We start from the raw sequence: 16,713 nt of genomic DNA, 5'->3' as shown, positions 1-16,713 counted from the left end.
CCAGTCCTAACTATTGGTCCAGCCAGGCTAGCTTGATGGCACTGTCAACATTCAGTACTAGATATAGACAAAGCTGCAACAAACTTCACAGGTGATCATGTAAAATATTACCCATAAAGAGGTTTTTTTCCCCTGTAAGTGTATGTAAGAGTGCAACACACATCTTCAATTCATGGCATTCTTACCACTTAATAGCACACTGTTAGCAGAAGGTGTGCTAAGTGACAGAGCTAGCGGAAAGGTGGCAGGCTGAAAGGGGAAACAAAAGCTGGGGCTCAAAGTGGTGTGATGCACTTAAAAGAGAATGCGTTCAGAAAAGCAGCCAGATAAACCAGCTTTTCTCTTTAAGGGAGAAAGTACAGGTTCAAAGTGTATAGGGTCCTGGTAAACTGAAGCTTGTATTTAATCAAAATCTATCTGAATAGGCAATCGCGTAAAGGGAACTGAAAGGAACACAAGGTTCCAGAAAGATTTCTGCACAGAATTCTGAGACCAGTCCAGAGGGAAACTTTGCAGTGTCTCTGGGCTGCATATTTTCCAGTGCAGCATTATAAACTCATTATACATCTCTCCACCATTTTGCATTAAAGCAGCAATTTAATCTCTCTTATTGAAGTTATACTGTCTTGTCCCAGAATACATCACAACTTTGAGAATATCAGATGTGCCTGATAAGTGCCGAATTTTTAGTACTTTGCCAATTACAATAATGGGTGAGTTATAGCTGTGCAACTCAGTAACCAGCAAAAAGCTTCCCAGAAATCGAGCAGCACTGGCTAGACAGATGCAGGTAACACCAGGGAAAGTTTATTTCAGAGCCTCCTCTGACTCTGCTCTCTACAGCTTTCTTTTCCTCTGCATTCACTCATCCGTCATTGTCTGCTCCCTCTACTTGAGTATCTCCCCTGCTTCTGCCTGCAATTTTATTCAGTTGATTGGAGTTGGCATTTTTTTCATGTATCAGTACTTGTAAAGAACTGGTAAGCTGTAAGTGTGGGTTAGGTGTGTGAAAATACAGCAATTAAAACTTGGTGATTTAAAGAGATGATACTTATGTTTTTTTTATTTGTCCTTCATTGTTAACACAAAACAGCACCACCATCCCCAACTTCAAATGTTTCCCTTTTAGGTATAATTTGAACTAGCACAAACTACTTTACATCAGTGCATTTAATACTGTGGTGTTTCAGCTATGCCAGCACAACTACTGCGGTAAAACATACATGCGTAGACAAGCCCTCTGCAAAGTGCTGTAAAACCTGTTTAAGTCAAATCAGCCAGGTTTCTACAGGGGAAAAAACAAAAAAGAAGAAAAAGATGTCTCTTGCAACAGCAAAGCACAAAAGCATTGCTGTTTTGTTGCAATTTACACAATTCAAGGACCAGCTCTAAGAGAAGCTACAACCAGAACCATTACCAATTCTGTGCAAGTGTTTGCTTTGTCGTATAGTTCTGACCAGGTTTGCTCTTCTACTAGATTTTATATGAAATCTGAGGCCAGTGGTAACTTAATTAAGGATTTTTTCAGTTTCTCAGAGAAAGAAATTACACGACATTTTGCATTATTCATCTTACTATGTGAATCACAAGACTGTCACAGACCCTTTGACACTAACATGTAAGACAGCCTACTATGAACTTGTGCCACTGAACAATCAGTTTCCATTCCTGATGTTTATAAAGGTTTTAGATCCACAAGATGGTTTTGTTCATTAGCCTCCAGAAAGATTCATGGTGTTATAATTTTAAGAGGTCATCCTCTCTGTTCATTCAAGTTTAGACCACGTCTATCCTAGCAGGCTATGCATGTGGATCTGGAAGTAGTAAGACTGCTTCTTGCTCAGTTATTCTGGACAGCAAACTTTGTGCAAATCATGGTTACATGTACAAAACAGTGAGGCCTGGGAGCATGCTAGTTTTTTCTCACTATTTACAATGGCAAGAGTAGTGACTCTATGTGGTATAAGAGAGACTTTCTTAAGAGTTGCTGTGGTAATTCATCTGGTGATGTAAACCAAGAGAAAGGGGTGGAAATAAGAGGCAGGTATCCAGTTTATTCCATGTATTAGAGCTACCTTATTTCTGAATTACAGCTGTCATGCAAGGCTTTGATTAATCTTACTTACAGAAAATTAAACTGACATCTCCAACTAATTTGCCTAATTTTCCAAATGTTCCTGTGTAGACTTGCCTTTAGTCATAGTTCCTTCCCAGGTCTGCTCTTGGAGTGAACAGTCATGTTTCCTTTCCCATTTTGAGCTGTAGCCCAATGTACTACCATCAGGTTACAAAGCTTGTTAAATCAACACGTAGCTAAACTATGGTAACTGTTCAAATAAAAGCTTTTAGCTGAACTTGAAGTAAATTAATCCATCCACCCAATCACGCTTAATTTGTTACGTTTGCACAACCATTATCAGTCTCTTGAGCTCTACATTTTGATCCAGACACACGTACTTCTCCTAAGAGCTCTCAACAGCACAACTTGCTTGAGGAAAAGATGCAAAGTTTTCAGAGGATAATTTAGGAACCCTGAAGAAGAATATGAAAACAAGACAAATTTTCTTTTCTTCTTCCTCTGCGGTATGACAGCAAAGACACAGACTAAGGAAAATTAACATAGAAAAAACAGATATGCCATTTCACTGTGCATGCATCACAGCAGATGTAACTTGGGATCAAGAATTGTGGTAATATTACAAGATCAACATAAATATTTCTATTTATACTGAGGACAATTCCTTTTCCTGATTCAAGGCCTAATGACTCAGAGTGCTGACGAGGGAAACCGTTTCCCCACAGGACACGAGGAAATGGAAATGGCCTCAAGTTGCACCAGGGAAGGAAGGTTTAGACTGCACACTAGGAAAAATTTCTTCACCAAAAAGGTTGTCAAGAGTTGGAAAGGGCTGATATAGGGAAGTGTCTGAGTTGCCATCCCTGTAGGTATTTAAAAGACCTGTAGAAGTGGTGCTCAGGGATATGGTTTAGTGGTGGACTTGGCAGTGTTAGGTGAACGGTTAGACTCAATGACCCTAAAGGTCTTTTTCAACCTAAATTATTCAATGATTCTACAGTAAAAGTGGAAAAGGAGAGCTTTAACCTTCTGCTACACCATGTGCTCTGGCCAATGTAAAACTAGATAGATCAGCTGGCTGACTGAATTATGGCAATCACAGTGCAAATCTAAGTATTTGAATTCTGCCACTTTTAGGCACCTCATCCTACAACACTGTCTGAAATAGAAGGAAGTTCCACAAAGTATGAATAAAATCTTGAAAAAAATAAAGATGTAGAAAAAAAGTAATTCCACAATTAACAGCAATAAGGCAAAGGTTTCTTTTATGGCTGTAGAGGCAGAACAAAGAGGACAATTCAGAGTAGAAATATGTACCTTCACTGTTGACAATTATTGAAGCAGTTCCAGTAGCAGCATCTGCAGTCTGACCTACAAATGCTAAGAAAGGGAAAAGTTACAGCATGCATTAGTTCAATACATTACTTTCAACCAATAGCATGTGATGCAGTTTAATTGAATTAAATCTAAAATGAACCCATAACCTCCAGTAATTTAAAAATGCTAATTACTCTTTCATGTGCAACAATGCCAGAGAAGCTAACAACAACAAAAAGTGTTAATTTACACCCACAAAACAGAAATGCGAGTCCAACATTCTTTAATTTGGCTACATCTCTGCTTTAGAAAAAGCATGTTATTTATACAGCCTTCTCAGGCACTCTACTCCTACGTGGAAGTATTTCTTTTATCCAATGAAACAAAAGAGTCAAGGCTGGAGAAAACAAAAATATTAAAACAACACAGCATTTAATTGTGTGTAGATTTGCATTTCAGCAGTAATATTAACATGTGCTATAAAAGCAGTGGTGAGGCGATGTTTCCTCTTTGGATTATTATTCAGCTAAATTAACTCGAAGTGAGGCTGGCAGCACTGTCTGTTATAAAGATTGTTCCATGTTTACTACTATAAGAACCTGCTTTCAGCCATCAGCAAATTTGTCAAATACTAAACAAATGATAGGTGGAGGGGTTTTTTAGGGAGAACTGTAGTAGAAAACTGTCAAAATAAGCTGAGTTGTTTCTCCCTCAAAAAAAAAAACCAAAACAAAACAAACCCTGTATTTGAGAAAAATCTACTATTTGAGACAAATTCTGGTGACCTTTTTAAGAAGCTCTCGTGTTCTAACACTGTAGAATGTGGACTTGATGCTAGGCAGAAGTTGGCTTCTTTCTTCAGATGTGCCTTTTGCAGGCAATTTAGAAATCTGCTCAAATTTGAACAAGGCTGAAAAAACACATAACATCATGCTCATTCAGGTTTGCTAAAGTATTCCAGGTACTTGCCCTGGAGGTACCCTTATCTAGCTCAGAGTTACAGGGCTCAGAGCAGAACTTTCTTTGCTTCTCTTCACCATGAGTTAAGTCTGCACACTAGCATTGAAAACTTGTGTCTTCTGTGCTCTCAGTGCTCTTCCTGAAGGAAATAAGCAGCATGAGCTGCAAGCTGCCCAGTTTACATCAGTAAAGGTCTAAATGGTCTGAGCAGCACTGGTAGCCGATTGTTGTGGAAACTGTGGAAGACAAGAAGACTGGGAAAAGAAAATTGAGAAATGGCTTGAAATTGGAAAGAAAAGGGGTAAGATGATACATTAGGAAACAGAAAAGTGATGCAAAGAAAACATACGACAGGGATCCAGGATACGAAATTTGGCAGAACTGGTATTACAGCAAGGATTTTTATCCAGTAGCCGGTATCTTTATGTATAACAACAGGGATAGGCTAGACAAGAATGAAACTGAGATGGAAAGACAGTGACTGAAGTAAGACAGTACTAAGCAAAAAGGTCTGTGCACACTAAATCACCCTTGCCTGCAAATCCTGGAATGCAAGCTGGGATCCTGGGCCAGCATCACCAGCACTATATCCTATCTTCCTGCAGGGCTGATCAACATGGGGGTTACTAACAACATTCTGAGGTATCTTTAACTCAATCAGCAGAAATTGGTAACTTGGACCTAAAACTTCCAACCTTTCACTTGATCTATCTAGGTATCAAGGAAGTGCAACATGATGGAATTTCTGATTTTTTTTTTCCCTGTCTAGTTTTTTCTTCCCTGTCTGATTTTTTCTTTTGTTGCTATAAAGACTATTAAAAAATCTATGTTAAACTTGCAAAAGCAATCACTTAAATCAGAAAACATCAAATTTAAGGTTCCTTGTGGAATATACATTTTCATTAAGTGCTATGCATTATAATAGCTTTATTTACATGATCAAAGTCTTTATTCATGAGGTAGGCATGCTTTGGAGAGATTTATGACTGTACATTAACAAACATTATTTTTATGGTATCCTTGCTTGGTTTCTTGGGTAAGTTGAAAGACACACAATGAATAAACCTGTATACGCACTGGTGAAATATTTAGATGCTGTACTGATAAGCCTAATAAAAAAGCCCACAAAATACTGATAGTTCTGTCTTTAAAGCAGGATTTGAATGCAGTAAATGAAGCCTGTGGCTGAACATTAAGCAGAAAAGATAAACAGAATATTGAATTGCCACTTAATGATTGCATCTGCCCATCCTTGTCCACCCTGAAGGAGACGAGTCATGCAGACAAAAATGTGATCATGTAGTCCAGCAGCACACAATAATACATTTACATAAGAGAAAGAATTAGGCTTACAAAGATGCAAAGATATCTAGAATATTGTGAATGTTTAATTTTCCCTTTACTCTGAAAGCCTTTAACATTGATTTTTGTGTGTATGTGTTAACAAACATCGGTTGCAGTCTCTAAAACAACTGCATGTGTCATTTCACAGAACAGAGGTGAGATGCACTGAGTTGACAAATGCATTTCCACTCTATCCTTCTGTTCCCAACATGAAATTCAGAATGAATAATCAGACTGGAGTTTTCAATTTCTCACAGGCACTACAATCATTAATGCCAGCCTAAACAATTGTATTTCTCCAAGATATCTTCAGGTGAATTCCACTGATGTAATCAGCTGAGATTTAGAGGTAACAACACTGTATTTTATATTTAGTGGTACAGCTGATTTCAGAAGTCCCCGTATTCTCACTCATATTCATTCATTCCTGCCAGTTGTGTCAAAATAATTATTCATAGTTCTGAATGGCAAAACATCAAATAAGGCAATAAAATTAGAAACCCTCCACTGCCAGCTTTTAAAGCTTAAAAAGTATACATAAGGTTTCTTTAAAATAAAATTTTACCTGTAGAAATACCATTCTTCTTCAAATTTTCAACATAATCATTGCCAAAGGAATCCTTCCCAACCTATACAAAAGACAAAAGGATAGGTTTTCTCTACAGAAAGGTGAGAGGATAGATAGATCATCTTTACACAACAGAATCCTCTAGTGTAATCTGAATGTAATACTTTCTCTTTTGCAGCACTTTGCTGTATTAACAAACAAATAATAACCCAATAAATAATACTAAAAATGTATTAATAGCATTAATAACCAATAGGAATAGTGTTCTGCAGTTTCCCCTCCTGTACAACAATGTTGCTATATTAAGGTTTCATTCTCTTAATATCACCTGGCACTGAAGCTTTCTGGGGATTGTAAAATCTGGAAGAGTACTGAATCGTTCAGCTTCCAATTGAAAGCATTTATAGTAACTCCCATGTCCTTTTTAGTTGCATTTCATGTTTTGAATTTTCTACCTGGAAAAATATCAAACGGTCCTTATAGGACAAAAAGGGACGATAAATATGGCATCGATGATTTCTGTAATTCTCAGCACTAAATGTACTGTTTACAAATTCAACACATTTTGTTTGCTTTATGCAGCAGCAGCAGATTAAGTTGAGTTGGGAAGTCAAGCTATGCTCTATTGTTTTTCTAACAGCAAGTTAAAGAGTTTGTAATTTCAGCTCCACTAATCCTTTTAGCTGAACTGAATTGTGCTTGCTGGTTATTCAGACTAGCAAATTTTTTTGGGTAACATTACACAAGCTGAACAAAGGAGATGAGGTATGTGGAGAAAAAAAATGGTGTAACTTGCCTGATGTCAAAATAACACTTAAAATATATTTAGAAAGCCAACATAGTTTCAAATTCACTTCTTTTAGTCTATGTCTTCAGCATGCACAGTGTGTGCTCCCAGTTCCAAGGTTAAGTTTTGTATCTGAGTGGTATCAAAGGCTGACCAGTACTACAGGAAGTATTTTTACATGAGGAAACGTCTTTCAGATTAGAAGCTAAATCAAGATCCTGGTCACAGTCTAAACAGCAAATGGGAAGCCCTAACTAATGACCCACCTTCTCATAAAACAGCTAATGGTATATTTGAGTTACTGGAAGCACAGAGCAGCTGTCCCTATTGCCTGCTATTAGAAATTAGTCTATTCATGAGCTCAGTACTTTAGAAAGCTCAGAGAAGGCCTGAGCACTAGCTACTGATCACAACAATCAAACCCTGAGATTCAGAATTCTATAATTTAAAGTGCCATGGATGGATAACCCTCCCCCACGTGTCCTATTGCACAACCATGTTTTGAAACATGCTTTCATTTCCTACAATCTCTATAAGGGATTTTGCTAAAGTATTATTAGGGGTGGTCCTGATCTTTTACCAGATGAGGACAGCAATTTAAGTCAAAACAGTCTAAGCAGACAGAACATTCCTCTAGTACATGGAAAATAAATTCCAACCAACAACATTTCTGTGGGTCACTGTGTTATTCATTGTTAGCACATTAGAGTATTTCTGTATCTCTGACTACTCCCAGTTTGCCAGACAGGGCGGGTTGTCAGAAGCTGCATCTTCTGACTGCTTCAGGCTGGATGACTGCAGCCATCTGTGATTTCAACCTGAGCTGTGCTCACCTCTGCAGCCTAACAGCTGTACTACCAGAATGCATTCCGCCTGATGGTATCACCTTCTCCCTGCCTTGCTGCTACAGAGCTTCTACAACAAATCTTAGGATTGGCTCAGTTATTTCAGCAACAAAATATTTCATAACAATTTTCCAAAAGCTCAACTGAAACTTCCTTCCTTCAGTTCTGGGTCCTATATAACTGACAGACAGGCATCCCTTATTGTTCAACTGTCACAACAACTGAGATCAGCCGTGGTACTTTTGCTCACAGCAAGACACTGCAGTGCTGGAGGGAAGCCCTTGAAGGGGTCTCCATGGAGGTCCTTTTCCTCTGGAAACTTTTTCCCATGTTAGTTCATCAGTATCTAACCCAGTTAATCCTAGCACGTTTGAAGGGCTTATCTTTCCATTCAGGCTTTACCCCCAAGGAGGAGAGAGTATTGGGCATCAGACTCATTTTAGATTAAAGGCATATTTACTGACCATGTCAAATTATGTAACATTGTTTTAAATATTTTCTGCTTTTGCACAGTCCTTGCTAGATGGACTATTGGATAAACAGAAAAAATAAATGTCTTGGTCTGTTGACCACAGAACATTGTATGTGCTGAAATAGCATTTCTTCTTTCTTGAGTCCTTAACAACAAACTGTTTGTACAAGCATTATGGTCACATAGTTTGCATATTAGAACAAGTGGAATTACATCAGTATTTTTCAGTCTGCTTTCTTCCTGCTCACCATCATGTTTTCCATGTGGAGCTAAGGGACCTGGCTGGCATCACAGAAGCTAAAATTCTAGCAGCTGAGAGAATCAAACTCCTCTGTACCTGAAAATTAATTGCAATAAAATCATGTACCTCTTAACAACTGTTTGCTTAATCTGTTCTATATGCTCTTTTTTCTCCATTAGGGAATTAAACAAGTACTAAAAACTAGTATAAGACAGTAATACAGAAGGAAAAAACAATTGATGTTATCCATCATATTCTGGGCTGCATCTGAATACAGCTATGTTCTTACAATGAAGTGAAAAAATAAAGTATTCTTACAATAAAGTGCTTACAGAACTTGAACTTAAATTTGGCTTACAGATCATTTAAAAAGAGGAGACTATATAGCATGGTAATACAGCTCTTCCTATTTCTAAGCAGGAATCAAATGCAGCTGGTGTTTAAGTAGAATTTAGTATGTGCACTGTCAGGCTACTGATATCTATGTCCAGTGAGGAGGATTCTAAATTGTTTGTCAGAAGTAAACCAGGACTTTTTTTGGTACACACAATGCCTTTCAGACCAACATCCCTCCATCATCTTAATCCAGGATGCTTAACTGATTTTTTTGGTAATGGCCACCAAACAAACAAACAAAACCCCCCAAAAGACCCCAAAAAACCCCAAAATGTTTGGGACTTCAAAATTTCTCAAGACCACTGTGCATTGTGCATGAGCAACGAGCAATGAATTAATTTGCTCGCTTCCTTTAGTTCCCAGACAGTAATCCATTACTTTTCTCTGAACTGTCTCTGTCTTTTTGAAGTGGCAAGTTTTCCATCAATATGTTGTTTTACTGTACTGAGCAAATTGAGGAGGGGAGTTTCAGACTGACACTGTGATGCATACTGATAACCCAGAGTAACAGCGGCCACTTGCAGAGACATCCAGGCACACCACAGTTTGCATTTCCACTACTCAAACTCAGTACTTGATTTTACATTAAAATTCACAGCATTCTGTGGCATCTCTAGTCAGAACTGTAAGTCATTCTAAAACTCCCTCTTCTCTCAAACTCTCACCAGATAGTCACTGGCTCTGTTTTGTGTTTTAAAGCTTGGAAGTATGAAGAGTGCCTTGTCATTTGATCTGAGATGTCTGCTGCTACTCTTGCTGAGGATATCCTCAGTCTAAATTACAGTCCTTGTAAGAGGATGCCACACTCCAGCACAATATCCCTCTAGTATTAATACCAATTTTATTCTGTGAACTTCAGAACGTAGAGGGAATTGTTGTACTGGAAAATAAATGTTGGGAATTATGATCAAAACATAAGCATACTACTGAGCATTGTGTGTGTATGACGGGAAATTTGGCTTTAAGAGCCACTGAATACTCATGATGACTTGTTAAAGATAATCTAATTGTAATGGCTCATTACTGCCTGACTCTTCTTAGTTTACACAGCAAGAAACTTTATACTACGTCCCATTGACCTCTGCAGATATAAGACTGTACTCCCATGGGATGAGACTATTCTGGGAGGCTACAAGCGCATAATTAATTCAGAGAGTAAATATTGACTTTTAAAATCTAAAAAAAATACAAAATATGGATATTAACAGTCAATCTCTGCCATTTCCTTGCTCCAATAAATACACATCAGAATGAAAGAAAGAAGACTGGGTTTTAATGAAATAACATAAATATGGTTTTGGAAAGTAATTAGAAATTATAGTAACTGCTAAATTTTATTAGGAATGCAAATGTTTCCAGAAACATGTATGCACTGAGCAAAGGCTAGACCATTAAAAAATAAAACAAAATTCACACTTTCAGTGGAAAAAAAGCCCTGCTAACATTTAGCAGGAAATGTTAGCAGGGAATTCATTGCCAGTTCATCTTGTACTTGAATCTGATTGTTATTGAATGCAAAGATGATCAAATATACACAGTATTACAGAAGCACAAACATTGCCAACATATACATACACAAAATACACTGTAGAACAACTAGTGATAATGACAGAAATTATTGCAGGTGTAATTTAGACTTATAGCTATCATTCTTTAGCTTAAAGATTGGATTGGGAAACCAGTGAGAAAGGCTTGAGATGTTTCCAGTATTTCTCAAAAAATCCCTGACAGACAATGATCCAACAAATTTAGCATCCTCCCCAGCTATGGCAAGAACAAAGCATACCCTGTCAATTTGAAGTTTCATTTACAGTTGGCACAGTATGGACAATAGGGAGACAGAGAGAGAAAATTTGATCTTAACTTTGATAATGATCACCCAAAACTTATAACGTTTAATGACAAAAATGAAACAAAGTCACTGTAAGAATATAGCATCTGCCAACCTGAATCAGCCCCATGGTCTGTGAGCCAGCCGCTAGAACGGCTGCGTATTAGATGCTTCAGAAAAGTGGGCAAAAAAATCCCATAGCATGCAAAGGTGCTAGGATTTGGATGTGAATATCTCATCCTAATCCCAAGTAATGAGATAATGATTTAACCCTTGAAGCAGAAAGTTTTGCACTGCTTCTCAAAGTTGTTACTGGCATGTCAGTGTCTGGTTTTTAATCACTTACAAAGTAAATTTCAGATTGACTGTAGCACTTAGCACTTGAATGTCATAGAAGAAGCCCTGATCTTTGCAACAGTGGTGAACATAAAAAGGAGAGGCTAACCAAGATTACTAGAATTTCAAACATCTCAATGTCTCTCCCATTCTCTTTTCCATGGTGCATCAATCTTAAGTTTCGCAATCCTTCTTTACATGCAATTTCTGCCAGATCTCTAGCCAACTAGTCTTTGGTTCTGGCAGTGTTTTTAAGAACAGCCTCCTCCATGCTTAAATTTATAGCTGAAGTAAGGAAAAGAAAAGAGAATTAGAGAGGGATTAAAACAAAAAAGAAAACGCAAAACCACGAGAAACTTTTCTGTAAATCACCTAAAGGTTTACTGGAATTTGCATAAACATTTAGTTCAGCTGTAGTCCAAGAGCAAGTCGGTGCTTACCTTGCAGATCAGTGAGGTCTTGGCCCCAAGTCGAGCAGACTGGACGCACTGGTTGGCTCCTTTCCCACCAAAACCAATGAAAAACTTATGTCCAAGGACGGTTTCTCCAGCTTTTGGCAACCGTGTAGTAAGGCTATTCCAATTTAAAGCAATATTTACATGCATTAGTGACTGAAAATAACAAGCATCTTCAAAATAAGAGTTACGTTCTTATAATCCTGAATGGTCCAACAGCCAGCCAGTAAGACCAAAAAAGACTCAAAAGACCTTTTAGGGTCTCTACTCCACACCCCACCAGTTTAAGTTTATTCCTTATAGGCCACCCAGTCAAGCTTCTTGTTTATTACTCAAGAGAGGTACTGCATTTCTTTTGTTCATGTTTCATGTTTCTACAGGAAAAGAAGCACTTGATCCCTGCCTGGGATTCCCCAGTGCTAACTCAATACAGATAAATAATAAATCTATAGTCTCACTGCTCATGTTTTACTGTAACATTCAGTTCAAGTTTACATATTGTTCATTTAATTTCATTACATCTAATTATACCTTCTTGAACCACCCTCAGTAATTTTTCACTCTGTTGGTGTTCACACCCCTCCAAACTGTAGATTGGTATCAAAACCTTCCTCCCCTCTGCTGTCACTCAGGAGCACTGTACGTATGTAACTTTTCCCTTTGTGAAGTTTTTCTCTCACAAATCAAGCTTTACAACTTCTCAGCATATTTTTTTCTTGAATGCAGTCCAATTGCATTTACATCCTTTTGGGGATGGGTGCCCAGAATCAGATGCACTAATACAAGCGGAGACCCATCAGGAGTGTGTTCTGGTTTAATTCCCATTTTGGAAAAAAGAAAACAAAGCTGTAATTCTGTTAACCCTACCAGATGCTTTGCTATCTCCAGCAGAAGTTGAAAGGAAGAGAAAAGACACCACTGAGACTATGTGGAGGAATTTCTCTGAATCACAGAATCAACCAGGTTGGAAAAGACCCTCAAGATCATCAAGTCCAACTGTTCCCCCAGCACTGCCAAGACCAGCACTAAATCATGTCACTAAGGGATGCAAAAGGCTAGCTTACTTTCGCCACTTCCATTAAAATATGTAACACAAAACTGTGTTTACTGCAGTTGGGTTACCAAAATTTTTGCCTTCTCAAGCCATACATTCCAGGCACCAAGTTTTAAAATGTAATTCTTTCTATCTCTTAAGCTACAAACAAGTTCACAACATGTGTGCAGGGGGGGATTCCTATCTGTCATGTACTAGTGACCCGTTCAGTCAATGACAGTTCAGACAGGTTTCCAAAAGCCTGCAGGAAAGAAAAGTGTGGAAGGGGAATCTGAAAGAACAGAGAGGAATGTGCCCTAATGAGGAAGAGATTAACTTCAATCTGTTTGTTAATTTATAACGTTAGTTTACCCCAAAAATCTTCCCACAGCTTCAAAGTTGCCAGCCCTCCAGCTCCGAAAAAAAGTGATGTGCTTCTGCACTAGCAAATCACTACAGAGTGCTCTTTGTAAAGGATATGAAGAATACGTGTAGATTACTTTCTGAGTTTATGCTGCAACTTCTGAGGCATATTGGAGCTCACAAAATCTTCTGAATTAATGACAATGCACAACCTGATTTACTCACAGGAAAACGAAAACAATTTTCCCTACTGATTTTCCATTTCAGCACCCATCAGTCCAAAGGCTTAGGACCAAAGGCTTAGGATCATTAGGAAATCAAGAAAATCTAAAATTAAACTAGCAAACCCAAACAAGTCCTGAGCTTCCAGAAATTAAGATTTTTCCTTTGGAGGAGTTGTTACGGGTCTGTGCTTCATCAGTAGTTACAGTTTCTGGAGAGATGCAGGTGAGGATGCAGTCTCTAAGTAAGGATGCTCACTAACAGAGCACCCCTGATTTCAGTGTGAGGGTATGGTGCCCAGCCAGCAGGTTTATTTCATGTGAGCAACCACAGAGAAAGCCCAGAAGGCTCACACATACACCTAATGGCACTCACTTTATTTCGAGAGAGGCAGAGCTAGGATCATTCTGTTGAAAAATGCTTAAACCATTTTAAATAAAAATACAACAGCATTTTAGAAGCATACTTGTAGGTACCTTATACATGGAAAGGATTGCTAGGTTAAAACTACCCACAGCAGCATCTGGCAGGTTGCTTACAACAGTGAGTAACTGTAAGGTTTCAGGGAATAAGGTGTAATGAGTGTATATAAGTAATGTTTATTCATGGTAACATCTATAATTTATCGCTATTTTTGCCATTGGAAGACAAAGTAGTGATGGTTGTGGACCAGAGAATGAAGGCCACAAAACTCAGCTCCTCTTCAGCTAGTGCCAGGGTACTCCATGCACACTTCCAACATCATGTACATTCAGTAAAGAGTAGTTGTTTCACCCAGGCTTGGTAAGAAATAGTAATAGCAGCTCTTGTATAATTGCTTTCATCCACAGATCTCACTGCGCTTTAAAAAGCAGAACAAAAACATTATTCCTACTTTTTGGGCATGAAATTTAGGTAAATCATTTTGCCTTTTTGTGCCTTGGGTCAGCCAAGAAGCCAGTAGCAAAATCAAAAATAGAGATCAGCTCAATTCACTGGCTCAGGCTGCCTTCTCATTTAAATTCTGCAGTCTGAAAATGATATCAAGTCTCAATTCATTTTCCTTCCTTAGGGTACTTTTCAGAGATTACAGCTTATTCTAAATAGAATTTGTTTCCACAAAAAGCTAATATATTTTTAGACAAAAATTAAGAATTGCGACATCCCAGCAGACATCTGCTAATAGCGCTGTGCTGAGTTCATACGCATTCTCAAGAAGTACTTTCAACCATATATATTCTTGTTTTAACAGTAACCAGACCATGACTTAACTCTTGTCTCAGTTATGTTGGCATCAACACACAGGTCCAATGGAAGCATCATAATTGCACTGGTGAAAAAACAGGCTTGGTGAGATGAGAATCTGGGCTTCAATGTTACAAGCAGCATGGCACAACAACTGCCTGTGGGAATCAAACAGCTTGTTGAAGATGGGGAGATGACCTTTTTTATTGTTTTGATGGAAAGGTACAAGGCAAAGGGCAAAGGATCAAGTTGGAACAGTGATTTATAATTAGCCAATTTTAAAAATAGGCTAACAGACTAGGCAAGACCAGGCAGCAGGCCTCTGTAGCTCACTGTAAACAAACCCTCACCTTATTACATTTCAGGCACGACTGCCAATCCTTTCACACCAATTCTCCAATTCTTCATTTCAGAAGCCTATTTTTATTTCCCATATTAAACAAAATTAGAGTATTGATATACATATAAGCCTGGAAGCTTCACTTTCTCTGCAACCGGTGTTCCAAATTCTTATTTTTTGCTAATATAATGCTATTCTCTTGTCATTTTATTGTGCAACTCTACTAACTTTTGATTCACATCAGAGAATGTTAATGAGCATTTCGGGCTTCTGTTATGAGCAGGCAATGATGAGTAATCTGTATGATTAAGGAACCCTATAAATTCTTGGCTTATTAATGGTGCCACAAATACTACTCAAAATAGCCTAAAAATGATGAAACAGCTAATGTTACTCCAAAACTAGGCTAAATAAGTTAATTAGAAAAACTGTCACACAGGCTTTCAGAACTGTTACAAGAATGTTTTGTAAAGCCATTTACAACTTTGACGTCATTTGAAAACACTGACCTGTTAAACCTAATGTAAGTTGCTATCAAAACAGACTGCTCTTTGCTTATGGGATAAATTCTGCTCAGCCTTAAGAGAATAAACGGCTCAAAGTATACTGGGCTCTTATGTCTTATGAACAACCAGAAACTTGAAAACCCCAACACTTATTGATGTGAAATAAAATTACCATATAATGATTTGCAAATTGTGCACCATGTTACTGAGTCATACTTATAGAGGAAAGTTCAGACTGAAGCACCCTGAAATACTTACAAAGGAAGGAATAGAATCACTCAGAATTTCAACTGAGTTTTTACAACACGATATCTAAATGTAATGCACACAGCAATGCTGCCCACATTTGTTCAGGGGAAATGAAAAATCTTACAGCAACTTATGTTTCAGAGGTTTGGGATGAATAAAAGCACACACATTAGAATTTCACCACTGTAGCAAATTCAACCCTCTCTTCCAGTAAGCGTGAGCCACAAGTTACCTTAGAGGCGATTCCTGAGTAGCATTCGTATTTTTAGACAGACAACCCTTGGAAGGATGGCATTAGAAATAGAACAGAGAACCTTTACTACTGTGTTGAAGCACTGAATCAGAGGTGAATGTATGTGTAACTTACTGAGTCATTAATGCCACTCTTGCTGGTATTCTGGGTTTTCTTGAAAAGTTCCCACCTAAGCAGTGACTAGATCATATTCAGAGATAGAAAATCTGAAGAAGAAAGAAGTGGAAAGGAAGAGATGTATACCTGCAGCATTTGCATAAACTAATCCTGAAATTAGTCATGGTTTGCCTCAGATTCTTGACACCTAACCAGTGTCTGTTCACTGTTTTCAACACATGAAAGTGCTATAAAGATGTATTTTTATTATCTTAAGCTGACATAAACCCTTACCCTCCCATCAGCAGCATTTTGGCGCTGTTTCTCTTGCATTGCTTTTATTGCTCACAGAGCTTCCTAATTCAAACTGTGGTTTGTTTTTTTTTGCTCATAGTATAGTTTTAATTTGGATCACCAAATTGGTCCAACTTAGTGCACAGCAGCAAGGGAGACCAGAACTGCAGAACTGAGGAGAAGACATCAGTGCAGCCATGCTGCTCTAAGCCCGTGTTGAAACTTTGACTTAACACTACTTTGTATGTTGAAAACACTGAATAGCATGTAACTAAGGCTTAATGAAATAGTCGAATATACCCTTAAACATATTGAAGAAAAGCATAAAGTATCAGTATGTTCCTGAGAAATGACATGTGCATGAGAAAGGAAAATAGACAAGTACATAAATGTTTTTCTCTTAAAAGAAACCCAACAAAACAATATTCTCATCGGGCAACTGAGAGGAGAAGAGAAATTGCAGGCTATCTGAGGTGACTGTCATTTATATGGTATCAGGAGAAA

General features: G+C 38.0%; 1 protein-coding gene across 1 annotated transcript in view; it reads right to left on the bottom strand.

The window, feature by feature from the left end:
• The window catches only part of RBKS (ribokinase), a 70,576-nt gene that overhangs the window by 40,258 nt on the left and 13,605 nt on the right, over window positions 1-16,713 (bottom strand). Inside the window, exons 2-4 of the mRNA XM_061367229.1 lie at window positions 11,615-11,747; window positions 6,264-6,327; window positions 3,395-3,457 (exon numbers count right to left, since the gene is read on the bottom strand). Of these exons, the coding sequence (XP_061223213.1) occupies window positions 3,395-3,457; window positions 6,264-6,327; window positions 11,615-11,747 (260 nt within the window). The remainder of the gene's footprint in view (window positions 1-3,394; window positions 3,458-6,263; window positions 6,328-11,614; window positions 11,748-16,713) is intronic.

Source organism: Neopsephotus bourkii, unplaced genomic scaffold, assembly GCF_033783945.1.
Source record: "Neopsephotus bourkii isolate Nb327-2 ecotype Australia unplaced genomic scaffold, CSIRO-AGI_Nbou_v1 NB_1373, whole genome shotgun sequence".
NCBI lineage: Eukaryota > Metazoa > Chordata > Aves > Psittaciformes > Psittacidae > Neopsephotus > Neopsephotus bourkii.
This window is presented reverse-complemented; position numbering and strand designations above follow the sequence as displayed.